The sequence below is a fragment of the Lontra canadensis genome, unplaced genomic scaffold, assembly GCF_010015895.1.
Source record: "Lontra canadensis isolate GAN:19392208 unplaced genomic scaffold, GSC_riverotter_1.0 scaffold5, whole genome shotgun sequence".
Lineage (NCBI taxonomy): Eukaryota > Metazoa > Chordata > Mammalia > Carnivora > Mustelidae > Lontra > Lontra canadensis.
Window position 1 is genome coordinate 38,493,792 of NW_022630999.1, and position 27,765 is coordinate 38,521,556.

Below are 27,765 nucleotides of genomic sequence, written 5' to 3' on the forward strand. Positions count from 1 at the left end.
GAGATCACTGTGGCAGTGGCGGGGTGAAGGGGAAAAGCAGACTTGCCACTAAGCAGAGAGCCCAATGTGGAGCTTGATCCCAGGGCTGTGAGATCATGACTTGAGCTGAAGCAGATGCTAAACCTGCTGAGCCACCCAGGCACCCTTGTTCAAATATTTTCTGCTATTTGCTGAGGCACTTCACTGCATCTTGAAGATAATATAAATAAATGGGTTCTCTCTACAAAAGAATGTTCCCTTTTTAAAATTTTATTTTTATTGTTTTTAAAGATTTTATTTGATTCAGAGGGAGAGCAAAAGCCGACCCTGGGATTATGACCCCAGCTGAAGGCAGATGCTTAACTGACTGAGCCATCCAGGCCCCCCCCTTTTTAAAATTTTAAATTCCAGTATAGTTAATATATGGTGTTATATTAAAAAGAAAGTTCCTTTGAGTGCAGGCGGGGGCGGGGCGGGGAAGTGTGACTCTTGATCTGGGGGTCATGAGTTCAAGCCCCTCATTGGGCATAGAGCATATATTTTTTTAAAAAGTTCCTTTTGAAAGTTCCTTTTCAAGTTAAAAAGTTTTTAATTTTAAATTAAAAGTTCCTTTTAATTAAAATAATTTGGGAGAAGCTGGAAATCAGTGACTAAGGTTATTAAGCCCAGCATTTTCTAAGTTCTCTGTTTTACCTGTCTTCCTTAAGTGCCAGTAGCCACACATTATGTTCTTGATAAGGAAAGAATTGGTTGCAAGCTAATGTAATGTCTCTAGCCAAAACTGCTATATTTTTTGTTCGAACAAAGCTAGTGTTGCAGAACTCCCTTGGCACCAAAGTGAGAATGAATACTGGCTTGAGACATATTTAGCTTTTGACTCACATTGAAGCCAGCCCTGTTTAGTGTAAATTGAAATAGTCCTTTCAAAGTGCATTTTGGCAATAAGTATCAAGAACTTTAAAAATTAGGTGTATTCCTTGGCTCATAATTTTAATTGAAGCCTAAAGGGGGAAATTCTAAATACAAAGAAACTTTACAAGCAAAAATGTTCATCAAAGTGTTATTTTAATAGTGGAAAATCAGAAGCAATTGTAACATCTATATGTAAATTGTTTTGGCCAATTGGAATATTATATAACTAATGGATACTTAATGTATTAAGTAAGAGTGCTCAAAATTGTATGTATCAAGGAAAGAGGAGTCTCACAGAGGAGAGAAAATACAGAAAGCTCCTCACGTGGTGACTGTAAGCAGTGATGTGGGAGGTGGGGGTGCTGGTTAGTGGAAAGGGAGGAGTGGTAGAGAGGGATTGGTTCCCAAGCTAGGCGAGAAAATACCAGAAGAGTCTTAGAAAGATCAGAAAGCAAAAGTGGATGGATTCTTCTCAAGATGCTTGTAGTCTGGGAAAGAGAAGCAAAGCCCTTTAACCAGTTCCCTCTATAATTAAAAGTTTGGATGGAGATTGAATCAAAACCCCAAATTCAGGAGTGCCTGGGTGACTCAGTTAAGCATCTGACTCTTGATTTTGGCTCAGGTCATGATCTCAGTCAGGGTCTACACCCTGTGTCAGACTCTGTACTTAGTGGGGAGTCTGCTTTTCTTCCTCTCTCTCTCTCCCTCTTTCCCTCCCTGTCACTCGCATGTGCTTTCTCTCTCTCTCTCTCTCTCTCTCTAAAATAAATAAATAAGTCTTTTAAAAAACCACTTGCTTTTTTACCAGAGGTAAATTTTTCTCACAGTTTTGCAAAAATTATTTCAGCTCTTTTCCTCATTCTGAGAAATACTACCCTAGATGAATGTTCTCTCCCCTGCCTTCTTCTCAGACCTTATCTGCCAACTTGCCAGATTTGTTCTGCCTTAGAAGTTCCCCCCCTACTTTTGTTTTTTCACTTTCGAGTAAACTTTCTACTTCAGAATTAGATTTACGGAGAAGTTGGAAAAATAGTACACAAACTTCCCGTGTCCCTTGCACTCAGTGTTCCTTATTAACATGTTACATTATTAATTTGGTACTTTTGTTACAATTAATGAATCAGTATTGGTATATTATTATTAACTAAAGTTCATACTTTAATCAGATTTCCTTAGTTTTTACCTAATGTTCTTTTTTCTGTTTCAGGATCCCATCTAGGATACCACATTACACTTAGTAGCCGAGTTCCTTGGGCTCCTCTTGGCTGTCACTGTTTCTCAGACTTTCCTTGTTTTGTATGATCTTGACAGTTTGGGGAGTATTAGTCAGGTATTTTGTAGAATGTCCCTCAGCTAGGATTTGTCTGATGGTTTTTTCATGATTAGACAAGAGTTACAGATTTTTGGAAGGAAGACCACAGAGGTAAAGTGCTTTGTTTATGTACCCTTGATAAGATGTAATAATGTGAACACAATTTATCACCATTGACATTGACTTGATTACCTGGTTGTGGTAGTGTTGGGTTTCCCAGCTATATAATTAATCTTTTCCCCTCCTTTTCCATACTGTATTCTTTGGAAGAAAGTCACTGTGCACAGCTCACACTTAAGGAGTACAGAGTTATGTTCTATCTCCTTGAAGGCATAGTTATCTACACAATTATTTGGTGGTGTTTTGCACAGGATGTTTGTCTGTTCTCCCCCATTTATTTATTCGTTTATTTATTTATATGGACTCATGGATGTTTATTTTGTAGTATAATCCTGACTATTTTGTTACTCAAATTGTACCATCTTTGGTTACTGGTAGCTCTTTGAGTTGACTCCTCTTGATATACCCTCATCATTGTGGGGTTCTTTGGGGGCACTTCCTTACTTTCTGGCACTTGGAGATCCTCTAGGCTTACCTTGTGTATTTCCTGCCCTAGTCCTAGGATCACCCATTTTTCCAAGGAACGTGGTTCCTTTTTTTTGGAGAATGATGTTAGCAACCAAAATCTGGGCGTTAATGGGTGCTTGCTACTGGGTTGTATGTTGTTGCTTCTAGGTCCTCTCAGTTGATGGAGCAGGGGTATACATGAGTATATACAAAGAGTTTCTCTCTCTAACCATTCTATATTAAGCTAAACATGAGTTGATTCAGATGTCTCCCAACTCTAATCCATTACCCCGTGGATCATTCTAGCCTTCTCCCCCTTGGTTACCTGTAACTTCCTGCTTCAAACACTGAGGAAACTGACTTCCCCTCATCTCTTTACTTAGTTGTTCAGTTCCTGTTCTATGTCAATAGATTTAGTGGCTTCAGAATTAACACCCTATGGCAAACACCTTTATCACCTGGAGAACAGCACTTATGTGCAGTTTCTTTTGCCTTTAGTCTTAGAGACTCCACTCATTTCCACAGCTACTTAGGTCCACACCTTTCCCTTTCTTCCCCTTCAGTGAGGTCGTTTCATATATTTATAATACAATTCGATTCTTTTGTCATAATCGGTGTTCCATCCTAGGATCCTCTGACCTTTTTAAGTGATCTTTTTAACTTCATGCATTAAGATTCACTCTGCTATGAAGTTCCATGGGTTTTGACAAATGCATAGTGTCACGTATCCATTTGTCAGAGTTTTTACATTTGTTGTCCTGCCTAGAATACTCTTCCTGCGTGTTTTTCCATGACTGGACCCTTATCTTTCATCAGTTTTCTGCTGAAATGTTAGCGCTTGTGGAGGCTTTCCTTGAACACTCAATCCAAAGGAATCTCCTAACCTAGAAAAGTGTTCATTTTATTTGCTCTATGTGTGTGGTTTGTTTTGTTCAGTCTGCCTCTGGTAGGATATAAACTTAATGAAAACAGGAACTGTATTTGAACTATATTTGTATACTGGATATCTACAATACTGGGGTGGTGAACATTTGTTGATAGATGAATAAGTAGTCTGTCCTAGGTGTGTCCCCATTGCTTGTTCCTAGTGCATGGCTTTAGTACTCATTAGTAGTGATGGAAAAGCAGGCTTATTCAGTTGGGCTTCCAGTTCACCCTGATTCACTACTTATGAAAGAGTTTTGCTTGCAAATTAGGTTAAGTGTTTCAGTAGATCGAAGATGTGCATTTACTCTGATTTTTCTCTCCTGTAATGTCTATAACTTTTTTTTTAAAGTTAGTAAGTGACATACAGTATAATCTCTTGTTGTTTGTAGCACTGTACAGTACCATGAATTGCCCAGCCCAGTGTATATTAGAATTCATTAAGGAGCTTTTAAAAAAAAAAAAAAAAAAAAAGATTCCCAGGCTTCACATCTGACCTACCTTCGGGAAAATTCTGCAAATTTATGTTTATAACACCTAGCTTAGCATCTAGTCAGAAGTTTTGGGGATTTTAAAGCCCCAGGGTATTAATATACAGTGAGATCTGGTGAGACTGTCTGGAGGATTTCGGTTTATAGCTACAGTCATCAAAGCGTATACAAAAAGGTCTTTTTAATTAATTAATTAATTATTTTTTAAAGATTTTATTTATTTATTTGACTGACAGAGATCACAAGTAGGCAGAGAGGCGGGCGGGGACAGGGGTGGCGGGAGCAGGCTCCCTGCTGAACAGAGAGCCTAATGCGAGACTGGATCCCAGGACCCTGAGATCATGACCTGAGCCGAAGGCAGAGGCTTAACCCACTGAGCCACCCAGGCATCCCGGTCTTTTTAATTTAGATTAACTTTTTCTGTAACTTTTTAGGTCCTTACTGTGTACTAAGTAACTACTTCTGTAACTTTGTAAGTTCTTACTGTGTGCTATAGATACATCCCAGACACTGCTCTCAAGGCATCTGTATATTCTGATAAGGCAATAGAGTGAGTATAAATAATCATAGTAGAAGGCAGAAAATAATACGTAGATAAGAGAGATAGAAAACAATTTAAAGCAGTGACTGGGGCACCTGGGTGGCTCAGTTGGTTAAGCATCTGCCTTCAGCTCAGGTCATGATCCTAGAGTCCCAGGATAGAGTCCTACATCAGTCTCCAGACTCAGTGGGAAATCTGCTTCTCCCTCTGACCCTGCCCCCCTCATGCTCTCTCACTCCCTCTCTTATTCTGTCTCTCAAATAAATAAATAAAATCTTCTTTAAATAAAGGCAGCTTGGCCATTCACCCAGAGAAGAAGGTGAAAAGTGGAGTTTAATTTTTAATGACAGTGTATACAGAGGAGGGGAGACCCTGGATATCCCAGTCTCCTGCAGAAGGCTGTGAGGAAATTGGAAGTTAAGGGGGAGCCTGTTAAAAGTCACTAGGCAGGGACACCTGGGTGGCTCAGTTGGTTGGTCATCTGCCTTCAGCTCAGGTAATGATCTCAGGGTCCTGGGATCCATGAGTCGTGCATCAGGCTTCCTACTCATCAGGCAGCCCACTTCTCCCTCTGCCCCTCCCCTTGCTCATTCTCTCTCTCTCTCTGAAATATATATATATATATATATTTTTTTTTTTTTTTAAAGAAGGCAGTAGCCAGATTGATGAAAGGCCTAGAATGGTCAGAAACTAAAGGCTAGACTGTTAGAGCTGTCAAAGTCAGTGTTTCTTTGTTTGTTTTTAAAGAGGGCACGGAGGGGCAGAGGGAGAGAGAATATTAAGTATGCTCCACACCCAGGGCGGAGTCTGATGGTGGGACTCAATCTTATGATCTGAGTTGGACTCTAAAGCAACTGAGCCACCCAGGCATCCCACAGCCAGTGGATCTAATTAATAGAGCTTTAGAGTAATTAACAGAACTTAACAATTTTAATTTTGAAACTTGTATAGTATTTTATTTTATTTTTTTGACAGAGATCACAAGTAGGCAGAGAGGCAGGCAGAGAGAGAGGAGGAAGCAGGCTCTTGGCTGAGCGGAGAGCCCGATGCAGGGCTTGATCCCAGGACCTGGAACCACGACCTGAGCCGAAGGCAGAGGCTTTAACCCACTGAGCCACCCAGGCGCCCCTGAAACTTGTATAGTATTAAACATAAACATTTTTTCTTATCAAAATTTATATACTAGTGGGTTTTTTTTTTTAAACAGCTGCATAACTAAATAATTCAGACTTCAGGTTTTTTGTTTATTTGGTTTTTATAAGATTTATTTATTTGACGGAGACAGCAAGCGAGGGAACACAAGCAGGGGGAGTGGAAGAGGGAGAAGCAGGTTTCCTACTGAGCAGGGAGTATAATGCGGGGCTCAATCCCAGGACCCTGAGATCATGACCTGAGCCAAAGGCAGATGCTTAACGACTGAGCCACCCAGGTGTCCAAGGTTTTTTTTTGTTTTGTTTTGTTTTTAAGGTCTAGAAAGGACAACCAGTTCAAATTAAGCCCCTTATGGTGCGCATAAAAGAAGCTAAAATCTTTTAGAATTAAATCCTAAAGAGTTAAAATGTGTCTGGTCCATTTTTACAGGGTACAGCATCAAGGCAAGAACCTCAGGCTCCTTCAGGAGTCCATATTACCACATTATTGTGAGGTTGAGATCAGTGTCTTTGTCCTGCTGCTTGCTGGTTGTTAAGAGAAATTTCTTTAGAATAGAGACTCTGTATCTCTTGGGCATAGTAAGTAGTACAGAGAATAGATAATACCAATAGACATTTGTTTTGTGAAAGGATGGATGGATAGATGGATTTGGCTTTTATATTAGACCTCAAAGGAAGTCTAGGATTTAGCCCGCTGGAAATTCTGGTCATTAGATGTACATACAAACTGTTAGATTTATTAAGTATTGGACGTCTAAAGGGAAATAGAAAATAACCTAGAAAGCTAGGTTGGGGCTGTGTTATACAAACACTTGAATGACAGGCTTAGCGTTTTGGAATTTACTATGCAATCAACTGAAAAGTTTTGAGCAGAGGAATAATACACATACATGCATGTACGTGTGCATACACGCAGAGTTAGGAGGAGAGAGAAAATGATGATTTGACAGTTCAGTTGAAGGGTTATAAGAGCTTGATTAAAGATGCTGGATGTGAGAATAGAAATGTGGTTATAGATGTAATATAGAAAATGGTTAGAACTTGATTGCTGATGAAGTGTGGAGTTAAGGCATAGAGTACTCAAAAATGAGGCTGAGGTTCCCAAGGTCATCTTTGCCTGTATGTATGTATGGGTGTGTGTCTGTGTGCGTGTGTGTGTGTGTGTGTGTGTGTATGTTTGATTTTTTTTTTTTAAGTTTTATTTATCTGAGAGAGAGTAATTGAGAGCGAGAAGGAGCAGGGGAAGGGGCAGAGGGAGAGAGAGAAGCAGACTCCCCACTGAGCAGGGAGCCTGATGTGGGGTTCAGTCTTAGGACAGGATCATGTCCTTGAGCTGAAGGCAGATGCTTAACTGACCCAGGCACCCCACCTGTATATTTTGGAGGGTAATGTCATTAACACATGTAGTGGTTTTATTTTTATTTATTTTTTTATTTTTTATTTGACAGCGATTACAAGTAGGCAGAGAGGCAGGAAGAAAGAGGGAAGCAGGCTCCCTGCTGAGCAGAGAGCCCGATGGGGGCTTCGATCCCAGGACCCTGGGATCATGACCTGAGCTGAAGGCAGAGGCTTTAACCCACTGAGCCACCCAGGCGCCCCTACCATGTAGTGGTTTTAAATGATGCATGTGAGATACTGATGCCACAGCTTGGCGGATGTGTTGAATAGGCTATTGGAAGTATGCTGCTGAACTTCAGAAGAGATGGCAGGCCCAGTGATTAAATTAGGAGACATCTGGGGCACCTGGGTGGCTCAGTGGGTTAAAGCCTCTGCCTTGAGCTCAGGTCATGATCCCAGGGTCCTGGGATTGAGCCCCACATTGGGCTCTCTGCTCAGCAGGGAGCCTGCTTCCCCCTCTCTCTCTGCTTGCCTCTCTGCCTGCTTCTGATCTCTGTCAAATAAATAAAATCTTTAAAAAATAAATAAATAAATTAGGAGTCATCTAAGTAGAAAGGGTGGTTGAAGACTAAGGATCAAATGAGATTGCCAGTGGAACACCTGGGTGGCTTAGTTGGTTAAGTGTCTCACTGTGGTTTGGGTTTAGGTCATGCTTTCAGGGTCATGAGATTGAGCCCCATGTCGGCGGGCTCTGTGCTCAGCATGGGATCTGCTTCAGATTCTCTCTCCCTTTTCCTCCCCTGTTACCCCTTCGTAAGTAAGTAAAATAAACAAACAAACATAAAGTAAAATAAGATAAAATAAAATAAAATCTTTAAATGAGATTGCCAGGGTCGGGTAGGTATAGAGAGATGAAAACCGGGGACACATCTTTAGGGAAATGCCATTTAGAGGGGTGGCAGAAGAAGAGCCAGAGAAGGAACAAAGTGAAATCTGAGAATAGTCCAAGGAGAAGGGAAAATACTTATCATAGGGAAACCTATGAATAACAGATTCAGTTTTACACAGTTCATATTATAAGCTAGGTTATATGCCAGTAGGTAAAATGATGTAAGTTATTGTAAGGCATTACATTTTGCAGGAAACCTATGTTATTTTTTTATTATGTATTATAAACAGAACTGTTGTTGAACATTAAAGAATATTTTGCTGGACCCAGTGGTTGAAGGAATCTTTAATTTTTTAAACTTCAGTTTGAGAGGAGAAACTGATTTTAATCAGTAGTCATTTAATTGAAAGCCCTGAAGTTTTAAAGGTTAAGAAACTTTCCTTTTTTTATTTTCCTATGGGAGTAACACTTGCTATAAATGACTAGATAAATTCTTTTTTTTAAGATTTTCATTTATTTATTTGACAGAGATCACAAGTAGTTAGAGGGGCAGGCAGAGGGCGGGGGTGGGGGGGAAGCAGGCTCCCTGCTGAGCAGAGAGCACCATGTGGGGCTCAATCCCAGGACCCTGGAATCATGACCTGAGCCAAAGGCAGAGGCTTTAACCTACTGAGCCACCCAGTGCCCCCTAGATGAATTCTGAATAGTGACATTTTTATCATACTTGAACATCTGTCTTCAATACTTTTCAGTGTAGTTTCCCAGCAGCATTCATTAAGTTAAAGGGTAAAAATATATACATATTTACTGTTGGTTTCTCCCTAAGTAACATTTTGGTTTTTCCTTCGTTTCAGGATCTGACTGGCATAGAATCTATGGATCAATGTCGCCATACCTTGGAACAGCATAACTGGAACATAGAGGTATAGTAAGATTCATTCTGAGCTTATTTCTTTTCTCCCGGTTTGATTGATGAACCAAAGACATGTATTTTTTCACAGCAGGAGTCCTTTTTCCTCATAGTTTTGTTTTGTTTTAATTTACAATTCTTTAGTCTTTAAAAATAAATGTGTGGGAAAGGAAAAATTATGATCAAAGTCTATTACAATCTTTTATAAAAGATGGTGATGAGATCCCTCTGTATAGTGCCCCTCTCAATTTTTTTCAGTGGCTCTTCAGGAAAACTCGATTTTTATATATTTGGTTTGTAACCAAATACCTTAATGTGAACTTTCTTATTACATATTTTATAGTTTATTCTTTTGGATTTTCTAGGTAGCTGTGTCATCTGCAACTCAGTGATTTTTTTTCCCATATATAGATCTTCTGTTTCTTCTACTTGATCATTGAATTTCTAGAACTTCATAAACAGTGTCCCTTAATAATGGTAATAGTAAACATTGTCCTCACTATAATGCCTCTAATGTTTTATTATCGAGTATGATGTTGTTTTGACCTAAATCACTAGAAATTAAGCTCTATGAGAGCAGATATTTTTTGGTTTTGGTAACTGCTGTCTTCTAGCATCTAAAACATTCTAGAGGGGCACCTGGGTGGTACAGTCGTTAAATGTCTGCCTTTGGCTTAGGTTATGATCTGAGGATCCTGGGATCGAGCCCCACATCAGGCTCCCTGCTCGGGTGGAAGCCTCCGTCTCCCTCTCCCACTCCCCCCCGCTTGTGTTCCTGCTCTCACTGTCTCTCTCTGTCAAATAAATAAAATCTTAAAAAAAAGTTATAGCATGTCATAGGCTGTCAATAAATATCTGCCTACTATCTTCCAATCTTAGTCTATTCAGAAGATCTCTGTTGAGATTACTATGTTTTAATTATAGTATGTTATTTGAATAGGGTGCTAGATTTCTGAAAATATATTCCTAAATGATATTTAGTTATTCAGCACATTTTTGAGCAATGAAGTTCTAGGCTCTGTTACTATACCAGAGAACAAGACTAAAATCCTACTCTCAGGGAGCTTAATTCTAGATAATTTTAATTCGTAATAAATGCTGTGAATGAGTATAGAAAATGTCACAGGAACTCTGAGTTTTTTTAAATAGGGTGGTGAAGTAAGGTGTTTGTGAGGAGGCTATATTTGAGCTGACACCTGAATGATGAAAAGGGATGGTGAATGTGAACATTTGGGGCAGAGAATGCATTTTAGGCTGAAGAAGTGATGTTGTGGGATGCCTGGGTGGCTCAGTTGGTTGGACGACTGCCTTCGGCTCAGGTCATGATTCCGGGGTCCTGGGATCGAGTCCCACATCAGGCTCCCAGCTCCATTGGGAGTCTGCTTCTCCCTCTGACCTTCTCCTCGCTCATGCTCTCTCTCACTGTCTCTCTCTCAAATAAATAAATAAAAAATCTTTAAAAAAAAAAAAAAGAAATGATGTTGCTCTGTACGATAATTTTGTGCTATTTCCTTGTTAAAATTTTTATTTCAAGTATGTGCTGACTTTGTAAGATGACTGTCTTGATAAGATGAATCAAGAAGGGTACATAGCATAGATTTGAAAGAAAGCACTTCAAAATTTGTTTCTGTCAGTTCTCTATTAACTTTTTCATGTTTTCCCCATCCATAATTTCTTTGCTACATCTTTCTTTTTTTTAGTTTATTTAAATTCAGTTAATTAACGTATAAGGTATTACTGATTTCAGAGCTAGAGGTCAGTGATTTATCAGCCTTATGTAATACCAGGGCTCATGACATCATGCGCCCTCCTTACTGTCAATCCTACAGTTACCCCATCCTCCTGCCTTCCTCTCGTCCAGCAATCCTCAGTTTGTTTCCTATGATTGAGTCTCTTATGGTTTGTCTCCCTCTCTGATTTCGTCTTTTTATTTTTTCCTCTCTTCCCCTATAGAGGATTATACTGTTTTGTTTCGTAAATTCCACGTATGAGTGAAATCATATTTCTCTGATTGACTTATTTTGCTTAGCATAATACCCTCTACTTCCATCCTCATCATTACAAAAGGCAAGATTTGGTATTTTTGATGGCTAAGTAGTATTCCATTTCATATATATATATATATATATATATATATATATATATATTATATACACACACACACACACACATATACTACTTCTTTATCCATTCATCTGTCGATGGATATCTGGCCTCTTTTCATAGTTCAGCTATTGTGGACATTGTTGCTATAAATATTGGGGTGCAGGTACCCCTTCAGATCACTACATTTGTGTCTTTGGGGTAAATACCCAGTAGTGCAGTTACAGGATCATAAGGCAGCTCTATTTTCAACTTTCAATTCCATACTATTTTCCAGAGTAGCTGCACCAGCTTGTATTCCCACAACAGTATAAGAGGATTCCCCTTTCTCTGCATGTCCTCTCACCAACACCTATCATTTCCTGACTTGTTAATTTTAGCCATTCTGACTGGTGTGAGGTTGCTACATCTTTCTTCATAAGCTTACTTAGGAGATGCTTTTTTCTTAGAGATTTTCAAATTTTTTTTTTAGCATAGGCTATACAAAGTAGCATATCTTCTTTTTTCTCTCTTTGTTCTGTTTACCCCTCTTCTCATTGTTGGTTCTTTTTTTTTTTTTCTTTTTGTCAGAGAGCGAGAGAGACAGAGAGAGCGTGTGCATGCGCGCACAAGCAGGGGGAGTGTCAGACAGAGGGAGAGAGCGGAGGAGAAGCAGACTCCCCTCTGAGCAAGGAGCCTGATGCAGGACTTGACCCTGGGATCATGACCTGAGCTGAAGGCAGACTGTTAACCGACTGAGCCACCCAGGCGCCCCCTCATTGTTTTTTAAGATTTTATTTATTTATATTTATTTATTTGAGAGAGAGAGTTCGTGAGCACAAAGGGTGGGCAAAAGGAGAGGGTAAAGCAAACTCCCTACTGAGCAGGGAGCCCAGCGCTCGGCTTGATCCCAGGACACTGATATCATGATCTGAACAGAAGGCAGAGACCTGAGCCACCCAGGCAGCCCTCATTGTTTTTATTGTTTTCCTTTTTAAAAAATGAGACTTGGTGGAGATTGGTTTATTTTATTATTTGTTTGGTTTATAAAAAGCTCTTGTATTTATCAGTTCTTTCTGGTGTTGTTTGTTTTGTTTTGTTTTTTTTATTTAAGAAAAATCTGGAGTGCCTATGTGGCTCAGTCAGTTACGCGTCTGCCTTCTGCTCAAATCCTGATTCCAGGGTCCTGGGATCGAGCCCCAGATCTGGCTCCCTGCTCGGTGGGGAGCCTGCTTCTCCCTCTCTCTCTGCCACTCTCCCTAGCTGTTCACGCTCTCTCTCTCTCAAATAATAAAATCTTTTTTAAAAAAGAAAAAAAAATCTACACGCTTTTGTATATTTATATTCTTTTACTTAGCATCTTGATTTTTATAGCTTGGTTTATTTATGTTCTTTCTTGCATTTAAGGCTATGAATTTTCTTCTGAAAATACCCTTTTAAATTTTAGATTTTCTTCTTTGACCCAGAAGTTATTTAGGAACATATTTGGAATTTTTAGTAGCTTGTTTTTTTGTTTTTTGTTTACCCTTTTCATATTAATCGTTCATTTTATTTCATATAGGCATGTATTGAGGTCCTTGTGGCTTAATAATATTCCATTAACATTATGAGATGTATTTTTAAGTTTTTAAAAATTTTTTTTAAAGATTTTATTTATTTGGGAAAGAGAAAGCCAGAGACAGAGGAAGAGCAGAGGGAGAGGGGAAAAGGGAGGGGCAGAGGGAGAGGGAGAAACAGACTCCCTGCTGACCAGGGAGCCCAACATGGGAACATGGGACTTGATCCCAGGACCCTGAGATCATGACCTGAGCCAAAGGCAGACATTTAACCAACTGAGCCACCCAGGTGCCCCAAGATATATTTTTAAATTAATACTTTAAATTTAGAGAAAAATGTAGAGATAAGGTGAAAAGCCATGTACCTACCATCCAGCTCCTGATAGCCAGGCATTTTGCAATCCTTGTTTTAAACTTCCATTAAACAAATATGGATAAAGCGATCAACAAAACTAAAAGGAATAGGAGAAGATATTTGCAAACGATGTATCTGATAAATGGTCAGTACCCAAAATCTATAAAGAATTTGTCAAACTTAGCACTCAGAAACCAAATAATCCACTTAAGAAATGGGCAGAAGACATCCAGATGGCTAACAGACACATGAAAAGATGCTCAACATCATTCATCATAGGGGAAATACAAGTCAAAACCACGATGAGATACCACCTCACACCTGTCAGAATGGCTAAAATGAACAACACAAGAAAGAAGAGGTGTTGGTGAGCTTGCAGAGAAAGGGGAACCCTGTTGCACTGTTGGATGGGAATGCAAAGTGGTGCAGCCACTGTGGAAAATCATGGAGAGTCCTCATAAAGTTAAAAGTAGAACTACCCTGCAATTTATCAATTACACTATTAGGTATTTACCCAAAGGATACAAAAATACAGATTCCATGGAGTACATGCACCCCAGTGTTTATAGCAGCATTGTATATATATGGCAGAATTATCAACAGTAGCCCAAATGGCCATCAACTGATGAATGGATAAAGAAGATATGTGTGTGTGTGTGCGCGCGCGCACACACACACACACACACACACTCAGTGGAATATTGCTCAGCCAACCAAAAGAATGAAATTAGCAATGATGTGGATGAAACTAGAATATATTACGTTAAGCAAAGTAAGTCAGAGAATGGTAGATACCATATGATTTCACTCACATGTGGAATTTAAGGAAAAAACCGTATGAACATGTGGAAGGGGGAAAATTAGAGAGGGGAAACAAACTATAAGAGACTCTTAATGACTGAGAACAAACTGAGGGTTGCTGGAGGGAGGTGCGTGGGGGATGATCTAGATGGGTGAAGGGCATTAAGGAGGGCATTTGTGGTGAGCACATAAGTGCTGAATCACTGAATTCTATTCCTGAAACTAATATTGCACTGTATGGTAACTAACTGGAATTAAAATAAAAAATTGAAAAGAAAAAAATGTGTATATAAAAATATAAATAAAAAATTAGCAAAATAAACACATATGGGTAAAATCACACCCCATGTAAGTTGCTTGCATGTCATTCCTCTCCAACACCTGCACCTCCTTTCTTTTCCTTCTTTTTTAAGAAGTAATCACTGTTGACAACTAGGTGGTTATCAAGGAATGTGTTTTTTGTTGGATAAAGATTTGGTGTCTGTATTCAATCAAGCTTATTTAACTGTATAATTAAAATCTGCTATTTCCTGGGGCGCCTGAGTGGTGCAGTCGGTTTAGCATCCAGCTCTTAGTTTTGGCTCAGGTCGTGATCTTGGGGTTGTGGGATCGAGCTCCACGTTGGATTTATTTCTCACTGGTGATGGTTTTTTTTCTAATTACAAAAACAGTACATGTCTACCCCAAATTTAAGACACAGAGTTGATAAAGTTTAAAGTGAAAGTTCTTGGGGTGCCTGAGTGGCTCAGTCGGTAGAGCATCAGGCTGTGATTTCGGCTCAGGTCATTATCTTGGGGTGTGGGATCGAGCCCCACCCTGAGCCTGGAGCCTGCTTGAGACTGTACCTCTGCCTGCTGCTCCCAGTCATGTGTTCACGCTCTCTAAAAAAGATTTTTTTAAAAAAGTGGGCAGTGTCCAATGACATCTGATTTAACTATTGCAATTTAAGACTACGGGCTTAGGGGCCCTGGGTGGCTTAGGGGCCCTGGGTGGCTCAGTTGGTTAAGCGTCTGCTTTCAGCTCAGGTTATGATCTCAGGGTCCTGGGATTGAGCCCCACGCCAGGCTCCCTGCTCATCAGGGAGTCTGCTTTTCCCTCTCCCTCTTTTCCTCCCCTCTGGTGCTTTCTCTCTCTCAAATTAATAAAATCTTAAAAATAAATAAATAAAGTAAAAGTTCTTGGTAATCACACTTAAGATAACCATGTTTGATGTTTTAGTATATGTTCTTCCAGACCTTCATATATATGTAACTCTGCTTAGTGTACTGATAATATATGTATATACTTTTCCAGTGTTAATAACAAATATGTCAAAGAAATTCTAATCTTTAGTACATGCTGTGGAAAGGCAGGCCATGGTGCAGATAAACTATATTAATAAATTTTATGTTTTAGGGCTCCTGGGTGGCTCAGTGGGTTAAGCCTCTGCCTTCGGCTCAGGTCATGGTCTCAGGGTCCGGGGTCGAGGCCCGCATCCGGCTCTCTGCTCAGTGGGGAGCCTGCTTCCTCCTCTCTCTCTGCCTGCCTCTCTCCTACTTGTGATCTCTCTCTGTGTGTCCAATAAATAAATAAAATCTTTAAAAAAAATACTATGTTTTATTCTTAGGGAGACACTTTCTAATTTTACACAGTTTGAATATTTGACACAGAAAGAGAAGTGCCTGTTAGAGCTTTCTTGTAATATCTCTTAGTATCAGATGATACTTTTTGCTTTAAATTCTACTTTGATATATTAATATTGTTGCGCCTGCTTTTCTTTATTGACTTTCAGTTATCTGGTATAATGTTGACCATCCTTTAATAGGAAATGACTTATTATAATATTAAAAGCTTGTTGCAAAATACCTTTGCACATGTGCATACCCACACAGATAAAGAATACCAAAAAGCATAAAGAAGAAAATCCTCTCCCTTAATTCCACTACTAGTATTAAGTTTTAGTGTATATCCTTTTGGACTTTTTATATTTATTTATATGACTGTAGATTGAAGTATAATTTTCTTGCTACACTAGTGGGATTATGCCATCTTTACAGTTTTTTTCACCTTAGTCTATTTTAGTAACTCATAAAAATAACACATGAAATACATTAAAATAATCCTGGCTTTAAAAAGTTTAAAGCCTAAGATGAAATATGAAAAAAATCCCATTCATATTTCCATTGAAATAAGAAAAAATGGGATTTTTTTCATATTTTTATTACATTATTACATTATTACAATCTCTTAATCCTAAACCCCTAATATAGTAATATTAACATTTTTTTATTTGTTTCCAGATATTTTTATGCCTGTCTAAAAATATATGTATATATTTCCCCCAAATAATCCAGAGGTTCTTGCACTTTTTCATGCCACTGTTTACACTTAAGAATTTGAGAACCTCCATAGAGCTTGTTTATACTGGCTTTTATCAATTGATATTTATTACCATATTACAAATTAAAACCGAAAAAAATTTTAGCTCATCTTAAAAATAAACTCATTACATGTTAACATAAATTTTTGCAAATCTCTTTAATGTCTGGCTTAATAGAAAAAAAAATCTGGATTTTCATCTGCGTTACCTTTAATCTGTTGTGATATGTAACTTTAGTTGAAGTATGTGAAGAAAATCCAGTTTCACTCAATTATAGTTGAAAATGAGAAAAGTACTTCAATAACCTTTCCATATAACCATGGTTGTTCTCTGATACAGGGCAGTTTCTTAAGGTTAGCTGTGATAGGGAATTTGAAACCATATGAAGGAACTTTTCACTCTTTTACATCGAAATCTATTGATCTTTCTTGCACTTGTTGTTGTTGTTTAGTTCTTATGAATTTTTTTTTTAAGGTTTATTTATTTATTTTAGAGAGAGAGTGCATATGTGAGCTAGGGTAAGGATAGAGGGGGAGGGACAAGAAGACTCCACACTGAGCATCGACCTCTCTTGGAGCTTGATCCCACAACCCTGAGATCATGAACCCAATTGAAATCAACAGTTGGATGCTCAACTGACTGAGCCACCCATGTGCCCCATGAATGTCCTTTTTAAAGTAGTAGTTTGACACACAGTTTTCTGAGGGGCATCACTTTTCTTCATTTCTTTTTTTTTTTTTTTTTTGAGGTCTAGCCTTAATTTGTATTTGTTTTACTTTAAGAATATTTTTTATTGAGGTGTAATTGATATATAACATATTCATTTCAGGTATACAGCATAATGACTCAGTGTTGTGTATATTACAAAATGATTACTACAATAAGTCTGGTTCGTGTCTGTTAGCATACATAGTTACAGATTCTTTTTTCTTGTTACAAAACTTTTAAGATCTGCTTTTCTTCGGTTCATTACCTCCCATCATCCTTGAAGCCCACTGGCTACTCCCCTTTTGCTTCGTGCCTTGATCTTGCCTATGGAGAGGATATTTGGGGTAGGTGGCTTCAGGATGCTGGATCCAGTCATCTACTTAAGTTATACCTCTAGTCCTTCTTTCCTGTGTTGAACTTCCCCCATACCTGTTTCCCAAGAATGAACTGTTCCTTAAAGGCTTTCATGAGTCAGAAGTGGAATTGGCAGCAGCACCGGCTATCAGATAAGCTATCTGGTGTCTGCTACCTGCTTTCTCTCCCCATTACTTCTCTGGTTATTGTCGTCTGTAAAAAGCCAAACCATGAACTCCAGTTTAAAGAAGAAACCCAAGCACATCTAACAAGGTAGTGCCAGTGGTTGGCAGGAGGCTTTCAGTTCCCTGCCATGTGAAATGCTCTATAGCACTGCTTGAGTATTCTCCCAGCGTGGCAGTTGACTTCATGTCTAACTTGACTCTGTTAAGACTGCTCTGGTCTCTCCTTCACCATCCTGAGCTTCGTGCTTCCCTTGTCATGAAGGACCCACTGAAAAGTGATTGACGTTGCACTTTGTAAAGATTGACATTGCACTTCATAAGAATCTTTGACCATTGCATGATTTCATAACTTCAAACATTGGTTATTTGGAGAAAATAGTGTTCACTGAATTAGTACAGATCTTCCAAATGTTGTTGCATTTTACTATATAATTTCATGTGTTAATAGCACCACCATACTCATCAGAAAAGCTTTTAAAAGGCATTAGGAAATCACCAAGTTTACAATGGCAAATACAAATTTTCTAAAATTCTAATTTTTGCCTAGAAGCTCTAATTTATCATTGACAGTAATTGCTTTCAGTTGTGGGTTTTAAATGACGGCTTTATTATTGATACGTAATTCACATACCAAACGGTTCACCCATTTAAAATGTGAAATTCAGCAGATTTTAGTATATTCACAAAGTTGTGCAGCCATTACCACCATCAGTTTTAAAACATTTTCCCAAAAATGTTTTAGAATATTGAGACCCTTACCCCCCCACACCAAAAACCCCATACCCTTTAGCTATTACCCACCTACTTCTGTCTCTCCCTGTTCCTAAGCAACTACTAACCTACTTTCTGTTTATAGATTTTCCTTTTCTGGACTGCCATATGAGTCGAATTATAATATATGGTCTTTTGTGACTGGCTTCTTTCATTCAATATTTTCAAGGTCCATCCGTGTTAGCATGTATCAGCACTGCATTCCTTTTTTTGTGTTGTGGTAAAATAAACATAACATAAAAGCTTACCATTTTAACCGTTTTTAAGTTTACAATTTTGTTGCATTAAGTACAATTACATTGTTGTGATAGTGGTAATACTGTCCATCTTCAGAACTTTTTCATAGTCCCACACTTGAAACTCTGTACCTATTAAATTTGAACAATTATTTCCCATTATCCTCTTCCCCTGCCTCTGGTAACCATAATTGCATTTTCTGTCTCTCTAGAATTTGGTTATTCTAAGTACCTCATATAAGTGGCATCGCACAGTATTTGTCTATTTGTGTCTGGCTTACTTCACTTAGCATGTTGTTTTCAAGATTTATGTATGTCGTAATATGTATCAATATTTTATTCCTTTTTATTGTCAAATCCCATTCCCTTGTATGAATATGCCACAGTTGATAAATGCTTGGGTGTTTCCACTTTTTCCATTATCAGTAATGTTGCAGTAAACAGTAGTATACAAGTTTTTGTGGAGATGATTTCATTTCTCTTGGGTGTATATCTAGGAATGGAGTTGCTGAGTCCTGTGGCAACTCTGTGTTTAACCTTTTGAAGAACTGCCAGACTGTTTCCAAAGAGGCTACACTATTTTACATTCCCAGCAGTAGTGTATGAAGGTTCCGATTTCTCCACATCCTTACCAACATTTGTTAATATCTTTTATATTATAGTCTTCTTGTGGATGTGAAATATTTTCTTGTGATTTTGATTTGCGTTTTTCTGATGGCTAACTATATAGAGCATATTTTTATGTGCTTGTTGGTTATTTATATATCAGTGAAGAAATGTCTGTTTAAGTCTTTTGTCCACTTTTAAATTGGGTTATTTTGTTTTTGATGATGAGTTCTAAGGGTTTTTAATGTTTTCTTGATACCACACTCTTAAAGATACTTGTACATCTTTTCTTTGATTCTGTGGGTTGTCTTTTGATTCTGTTGGTAGTGTCCCTTTGATGCACAGAAGTTTTCAGTTTTGATTAAAGTCCAGTTTATCTAATTTTTTTCTTTTTGTTGTTTGTGCTTTCAGTGTCATATCTAAGGGACAGTTGCCTAATACAAGGTCATGAAGATTTTAATTTTTCTTTTATGAGTTGTATAATTTCAGCTCTTTAGGTCTTTGATGTATTTTGAGTTAATTTTTATATATAATGTGATTTAGGAGTTCAGGTTCATTTTTTTGCATGTCAGTAAGTTGTCCCAGCATCATTTGTTGAAGACTGCTCTTTCCACATCAAGTTGTGCCTTAATACTCAAAAATATGAAAATTTAGAGAACTACCTGATGTTAGCCAACTCGCAAAGTTTAAAGCCAACTATCATGGTTAGAGAGCACACACAAGTTCGTAAAAGACCACCTTCACTTCTTTTTTTTTTTTTTAAGATTTTATTTATTTATTTGACAGACAGAGATCACAAGTAGGCAGAGAGGGAGGCAGAGAGAGAGGAAGGGAAGCAGGCTCCCTGCTGAGCAGAGAGCCTGATGCGGGGCTCGATCCCAGGACCCTTGGACCATGACCCAAGCCGAAGGCAGAGGCTTTAACCCACTGAGCCACCCAGGCGCCCCACCACCTTGACTTCTGACAGTAACTGCAGGTTTGGGAATTTCCCAAAACCACCCTCCAGTTTGATAATTCACTAGAAGAGTTCTCAAAGCTATTAAACTTGGGTGACAGTTTATTACACGGAAAGAACATAGACTAAAATCAACTAAAGGAAGAGACATATAGGGCAGAATCTTGACTTCTAAACACAAAGCTTCCATATTCCTCTTTAATGGAATCAAAGATTTATGACATGATGCATGAAGTATTGCCAACCAGGGAAGCTCATCTCAGCTTCTGTCTCCAGAGTTTTCACTGGGGCTTCATTACATGGTCATGATTGAATTGACTGGTTGCCTACTATTGAGCTCAGTCTCCAGATCAACTGATACTCATTACACAAAGTCCCCACCCTAAAACATGTGGTTGGTCTTTCCGGGATGGCCATTTTCGCCCTGAGATCTGGTAACAAAGACGCTCCTATCAGTTAGAGATTTTCTCCCAGAATCCAAAACCAAAAACCCAGATCTCTCTTTGGGTAGGGCCAGATTTTTTATGACAGTGACAAATACTCATTTTCTGGGGCACAGTTAAGAAGAGAGTAAAGTTTTGGGGGACACCCAAAAACTGGCTCAGTTGGTTAAACGTCCAACTCTTGGTTTTGGCTCAGGTCATGATCTTGGGGTCGTGAGATTGAGTCCTGTATGGGGCTCCACACTCGGTGGGGAGTCTGCTTAAGATTCTCTCCCTCTGCCCTTCCCCCCACTCACACGCACTTGCTGTCTCTCTAATAAATAAATAATCTTTATTAAAAAAGGAGAGAATAAGGTTTTTTACTGAATATTCTATCAAAAATTATATTAGGATCTTGAGGCACCTGGGTGGCTCAGTTGGTTAAGCATTTACCTTTGGCTCAGGTCATGGTCCCAGGGTCCTGGGATCGAGTCCTGCATCAGACTGCTTGCTCAGCGGTGAGTCTGCTTCTCCCTCTCCCTCTGCCTGCCACTCCCCCTGCTTGGCTGTCTCACTCACTCTCTTTCTCTCAAATAAATAAAATCTTTAAAAAAGTAAAATTTTTTAAAAATTATATTAGGATCTTTACATATAGACATCCCATTAAATTTTCAAATTAACCCTGAAAATACTGTTCTTTCGTTTTACACATGAGGAAACTGAGGCTTATAAGCCAAGCGACTTCTGAGTGATAGAGCTAAGATTCAGACCTAAATTTCTCTGTTCCAAAGCCAAGCCCTCCATCAAACACTGCTCATCATGACTGCTCCATTGCACAGCTATCGGGCACTTTCTATTGTATTCTCTGTGGATGGCTTTCCTTCCTACAGTGAAGCTCCTTGGATCCCAGCCACCCTTAATAACACATACCATTTGGATAAAAGCAGTTGTGTTTGCTGCATAAATGGAGCTTCCAGATAAGCTTCTTGGACTCCTGTGAAATCTGGAGCTATCATCACACACTGCCTCCCAGCATAGCGCGTTAAATGTCTATAAAGGTATACTCCTCAGGTAATCCTTTTTCAAACACCAAGCAGTGGTTGCCTCATCTTTTCTTTTGGGTTGATTTGAGTATCACTGAAACTCTTAATGCTCTTTTTTCCTTCTCAGGCTGCTGTACAGGACCGATTGAATGAGCAAGAAGGTGTACCAAGTGTTTTCAACCCACCTCCATCCCGACCCCTGCAAGTTAATACAGCTGACCACAGGATCTACAGCTATGTTGTCTCAAGACCACAACCAAGGGCAAGTTATTTGTAGCTGGAATTTCCCCCTTATTTTATAAGTCCATTCACTAGGTTGTATTGATCTCTATATGACAGGAGTAAGGAAATAATCAGAATGGGAACCTTAGCTAGACCTGGCTCCCTGGTTGATCTGGTTGATTTATTGGGTTTATCATTATCCCTTGATTCCTCAATGAATTGATAACTATTTTTCCCCCTTTTGCTAGTTTTTTTAGGAGTTTTGTGTACCTTGTTTTGAGTACACAGTTTTATTTACATGTCTAAAAATGTTTGCTACATATTAAATGGATCTTCCACCTTTTTCCCCAAGATTTTATTTTATTTATTTTATTTTTTTAAGATTTTATTTATTTGACACAGAGAGGTCACAAGTAGGCAGAGAGGCAGGCAGAGAAAGAGGCAGAAGCAGGCTCCCTGCTGAGCAGAGAGCCCGATGTGGGGCTTGATCCCAGGACCCTGAGATCATGACCTGAGCCGAAGGCAGAGGCTTTAACCCACTGAGTCACCCAGGCACCCCAAGATTTTATTTTTTTATGTAATCTCTGCACCCAGCGTGGGGCTCAGACTCACAGTCATGAGATCAAGAGTACATGCTCTGCCACTTGAGCCAGGCACCCCGCTAGGTCTTTCACTTTCACTTTTAAGTTAGAATGTTTACTTGGTTCTTGGTTACTTCATTTTACTTAATTTTAAGCTACTTCTGGGGAAGTACTTGGAATCTTTGTGGAGTCTTTGGCCATATGCTTGAAATTCGTCTCGAACAGCTAGTAGCAGGGAGGTGATGGTGGTTCCTTTAAATTCAGCAGGCATTTAAGGGTGCTCTATTGCACCTGGTATTTTGCTGTTGGTGATCCAGATATGAATAAAGAGCCAGTTCTCCCCCCTTCAAATTGCTCTTTTAGTCTAATTAGGAAAGTCAGATAATGTATACTAATAAATGAACTCCAGAGGACTTTTTTATTTTTTTTTAAGATTTTTTATTTATTTGACACATAGAGAACACAAGGAGGGGTTGCCGCAGGCAGAAGGAGAAGGAGAAGCAAGCTTTCTGCTCAGCAAGGAGCCCAGTGTGGGTCTTGATCCCAGGACCCCAGGATGATGACCTGAGCCAGACACAGATGCTTACCAACTGAACCACCCAGGCGCCCCTCCAGAGGACTTCTTGGAGTTCCTCTTTCTTATTCTTGGAGTTACACTTACCTCATAAACTTGGACTTAAAATTCCAAGAAAGCCTTCTCTTTAACCTTTCAGCAGTTAGAATTTACTCCATTATCATGCTTTTGTTTATAGAGTATTTGACAACGTTTTAAAAACTGTTTCTAGCTAGGTGTTGCAGGGTATTCTGAAGAAGAAGAAAACAGATTCCTAGAGCAATTATAGGACTCCAGAAATTCTGTATATGCCTAATATTTCCTCAGTTTGTTTTGGGCTTGATTCAGTGTTTGGGACCCTAATGTCAGCCATGGGGCTTCAGAGCCCCCTGGCCATAGACACAGGGAAGGTATCACGTTAACACGATGTGACATAGAAGAAATGCTTTGTAAACTTTAGAGCCTCTTATATATTCTAGTTAATAATAACAGTAGCAGTAATTAGCATTGCTAAAATAATAGTAATTATTATTATTAATATTGGCAGCTATTTGGGGATTTATAATTGTGGTTAATGGAATTATCTGTCATTTATATACAGATTTATAACCGAATGTCCCAAGGTGGTTATCTTTCTTGTTACTTCTGTATACCATATTTTAATGTGTAATGTGAAATCTGAAAAGGAAAGAATGAATATTTACGATGTTGGGAGGCATACTTGTAACTAAATTTGACTATTAGTGTGAGTAGCTGCAGAAAGTGTTGGAGCAGATTTAATACAGTAATTATGTGATAAGAGAAAAATATGATAGTATCAGATGAAATGAGATGAAAGGCAGTAGGGTTTAGGAAGGATGAGTGGCCAGGGAAGAGGGAACCATATTGTAGAGGGAGGAATCATATGAAAGAACAAAAGGAGAGTGAAAATCTGAACTAGTCATTTTGCAGGGTATTAGGGATTGAGAGAATGGTGTCTAACTTTGTTTTTGGAATTTCAGGGGCTGCTTGGATGGGGTTATTACTTGATAATGCTTCCATTCCGGTTTACCTATTACACAATACTTGATATATTTAGGTATGTACATTTGTATTTATGCGTCACTAGCAATAGGGCAGACTTTGGAGCTGAAACATAGACCAAAATAATAAGGTTTTTGCTGTCGGTTTTGACTTGCCAGTTTGTCATCACATTGAATAGTCTTCCTCAACAATCTTTTAACGTAGTATGACAGGATTTTAAATTGATCAAACATAACAGATGTTGTAAAATGGAACTGTTTTAAATTGACCCTGTAAAGTAATCTTGCCTGTTGTTCTGAAGGTCAGTCTACCTACATTTACCATTATCCTTCCTCTGCCCACCTTGTTTGTCACCTCTACATTCCCTAGTTAATCTTCACACCCTTTTCTTTCTAACCACCATTATCTCGTACACTCCTTATAATTTTTACCCTAAACCATCTAACTTCATCTGACTACTCATAATCCCAACAAACTGTCTTGCTCTGAGATTACCCATATTTTTCCCTCCCACAACAGTTTTACCTCTCAGACACTGCTGTACATTCTCCTTTGTACTAGCAACCCATAGGTTGCTGACACTGGCATCCTTCCTTATGTCTACCCTCTTGATTCATACTTTCACTTTTCTTCTTGCTTCCTTCATGTACCATTCAGAGAGCTCAGCACTGGAAGACAAAGAGGGGCCTGGGCTAGAAAATTTCAAAGAGGACCAAGTTTCTGGCATATCGGTCTTGGGGCATCTGGTCTAGAGCTGAGTAGTAAATGAACCCACACTTAGGCTTTATGGGGAACTAACATGTTGTATGGGCATCCAGGCCAACAGATGGAGCTAGAATATGTGGTCTGGGCCTTGTATACAGGGCAACCTATATTCCTGCCATATATGGAAAAGCTTTGCCTTGCTCTAGAGAGCAGAGGCTTTGAAGGTGAGGACCGAGCAGGTTTAAAAGTGCAAGGATCAGGTAATACTTTTTACCTTGACTACTTGGGTGTTTTAGGAGTTGCCTGCTTAATGACTTATTAGCTTTAGCAAAGTTCTTATTGGTTACCAGTTAATCAATTGGTACGTTTTCCATCCTGTTTTATTTTAAAATGGGCACATATAAACGTTAAAATCATAACAAAGACTGAATTGAGATCTTTTAAAAAAAAAAAAAAAGCTGATTGTCCTGAATTATGTAAGCCATGGGAATGTATTGTAATTAGAAAGGAAAGTTACAGCCTTTATCCATTTGTTCATCAAAATTTGAAAACTTAAGAGAATAATAGTCTTAAATCCTTAATTTCCAAGAAAGTTACCAAAATATCAATCTTCTAAATGATTTCTAACCACTCCCCCACATATACAACTTCTTACATTTGTTTTTAATTTCCTCTGCAATGTTTGTGTCAGTGAATTTGATTTGATTACTTAGGAGAATTTCTAAGTGAAATTGTATACACATGGGGAATTTGAGAGGCTAAGGAATTGGCTCAGTATTTGGAAAGGAAAGTGTCATAGTTTAGTCAACTTTTCTGTGCTGAAAATGCCTCAAGTATGTGAGTATTGTGTGCTTTCCTTGGAAAAAGAGTATGCATGGCATGTCTGACTAATTTTAATGCAACTGTATCATTCAGACAACTTATTTAATGTTATGTAGCACATTGACTTGTCAAAACTCTGTCCATTGCCTTCTGTGGAAACCCAAAGGGTAAATAAGTTGTGCTATACAAATAGAAGATAAGCTTTTAAGAAACATATGTGTGGTATCATCCTTAACTTGACAAAGCTGCCAGGTCTCCAAATCCACCAGTGTACTCTAGGTCAGTTTTATAACTTCCTTCATGGATGCCATTAACCGTCAATCAGTTAGCAGAATTTTACTTGCCTCCTTGAAAAGCAAGTAAATCATGACCACAAGTTCGGGTTAAGTCTGTCCACAATTTGAATAACTTGGGAGTATGCACTGGAAATTCAAAATCCCAGGACAATAGAAAGGGGAGGGAGAGGCAAGTAGGACAACCAAAAAGAGACAGAGCTCTATTCTAGAGCAATGCTATCCAATAGAATTTTCTGTGATAATGGAAATATTCTGTATCTTTGCTGTCCAGTGTGGAAGCCACTAACCTCATGTGACTATTGAGTACTTAATGTGGTGAGAGCAACTGAGGAACTGAATTTCATTTTGTATTTTATTTAGTTAATTTAAACTTAGCCCCATGTGTCTAGTGGCTGCCTTATTAGTGCCATTCTAGGGAGTTTGGGGGCATAGTCTGACCTATGATCTTTTTGGATTGTGTCTTCCTTTCACAGTTTTTCTAGTCCTGAATTTTTCTGCAAAAAAACACTCAGGATTTGTTTACGCCATTGTTGGAACTTATAATCCTAGTAGTTTACATTTGTCTTGAAGAGGCAATGGAAAAACACTTGCTACTTTGCAGCTTTTGAGCCAGACTCTACTCTCAGATTTGATGGTCCATTCATAGACCATTCACCTCCTTTTGCTGCCATGCCTCTGGCTCTGTTGTAGGAATCTTTACAAACTGGCCCACTCCATATGCGCTACAATAAGCCGATTCATGTGATATTTATTCCTTCCTCCCCAGGTTTGCTCTTCGTTTTATACGGCCTGACCCTCGCAGCCGGGTCACTGACCCCGTTGGGGACATTGTTTCATTTATGCACTCTTTTGAAGAGAAATATGGGAGGGCACACCCTGTCTTCTACCAGGGAACGTACAGCCAGGTCAGTGCCACAAACCATATAGATGCCAATTTATTGATATGGTTCTATCCACAAAGGAAAGCATAGCCCAGCACTGATCATGTCATTCTTTTACTCAGGAACCTTAAATACCTCTTCACTGCTTACAGAAAAAGAAAGCCAGCCTTACTTAATCTAATCCCAACCTCCTTTTGAGGTTTTTCCTATATAACTTGTTTCTCCATACCCTAGGTTCCAGCTAAACCATTTCCTGAACATACTCTACTTTTTTCACTTCTGTGCCTTTGCTTTTGCTTTTCCCTCTACCTGGAATGCCTTCCTCACATTTTTGTTAAATGGAACCTTGCCCATCCTTCAACTAGGTCATATCACTCCCTTCCCTATACCCTTTCTGATTGATGTGCCTTACCTGGCCTAGCTTGCAATCTAAAATAGTAGTCTTTCCTTTTGTGCTTTCATAGCTTTTTTTTGAAAACTTATAGCAGTTTCACATTCTTCCTTATATTATGGTTGATTGTGTTCATGTTTTATCTCCTGTATCAGACAATAATTCCCTTGAAGGCAAAGCCCAAGTTATCTTTGATCCCTCACAGAATTGAATAAGGGCATAGACCATAGACTCAAGGCAGCACATCTTATTCAACCCAAGCCACAAAGGCCTTTGAACTGTTAACTCTCGGGGTGAAAATTAAGAGTTTTGTGGGTGTTAGGTATATCTCTAGTTTGCCAGAGAAAAATGTAGAAATAACACTGTGAACATAGTCCAAAGGATGGTTTTATTTCAGGTTTTTGTATTCCTAAATCTATCTGGTAAAAAGGAAAAATGCTTACTCTTGCTTCCTGCTTTGATTCTCCCATATCAGCTTTTTCTCATAGTTGGTCTCAGTGGCTCTGCTGCCACCTTACTCAACAAGCATTAAGCTCCCACTGTATGCTGGATGGTGTGCTCAATGCTGGAGATGCAGACGTGAATGAGATGGTTACCTTTCATGCACCCTCCTTGCTATGATCCTGAGGGTAGACCGCCATTGGTCATTCAGGAAATCTTAATTGAATTGTAATGTGCTAAGGATTTTGAATGAAAAAGTATACATAGGAATCTTGGACACTGGCTTTATCTTGAAAGATCTTTTAAACCCTTTGCTCTTTGGAATGCATTTGGGTCCCCCAGTCTTTCATCCCTGGGGTCAGGCTCATGTTTGCAGTATTTTTTTTTTATGGACAAAGATGGT

At 38.9% G+C, this 27,765-nt stretch overlaps 1 protein-coding gene across 3 annotated transcripts in view; it reads left to right on the forward strand.

The window, feature by feature from the left end:
- Positions 1-27,765, forward strand: part of FAF2 (Fas associated factor family member 2) — a 62,296-nt gene that overhangs the window by 24,953 nt on the left and 9,578 nt on the right. The window contains exons 2-5 of one of the 3 annotated variants that reach the window (XM_032851867.1): positions 8,959-9,027; positions 21,575-21,709; positions 23,805-23,881; positions 26,416-26,554. In XM_032851867.1, the coding sequence (XP_032707758.1) occupies positions 8,959-9,027; positions 21,575-21,709; positions 23,805-23,881; positions 26,416-26,554 (420 nt within the window). Of the gene's footprint in view, positions 1-8,958; positions 9,028-21,276; positions 21,463-21,574; positions 21,710-23,804; positions 23,882-26,415; positions 26,555-27,765 lie in introns of those variants that run through there. The other 2 variants (XM_032851868.1, XM_032851869.1) reach the window with 2 other exon arrangements.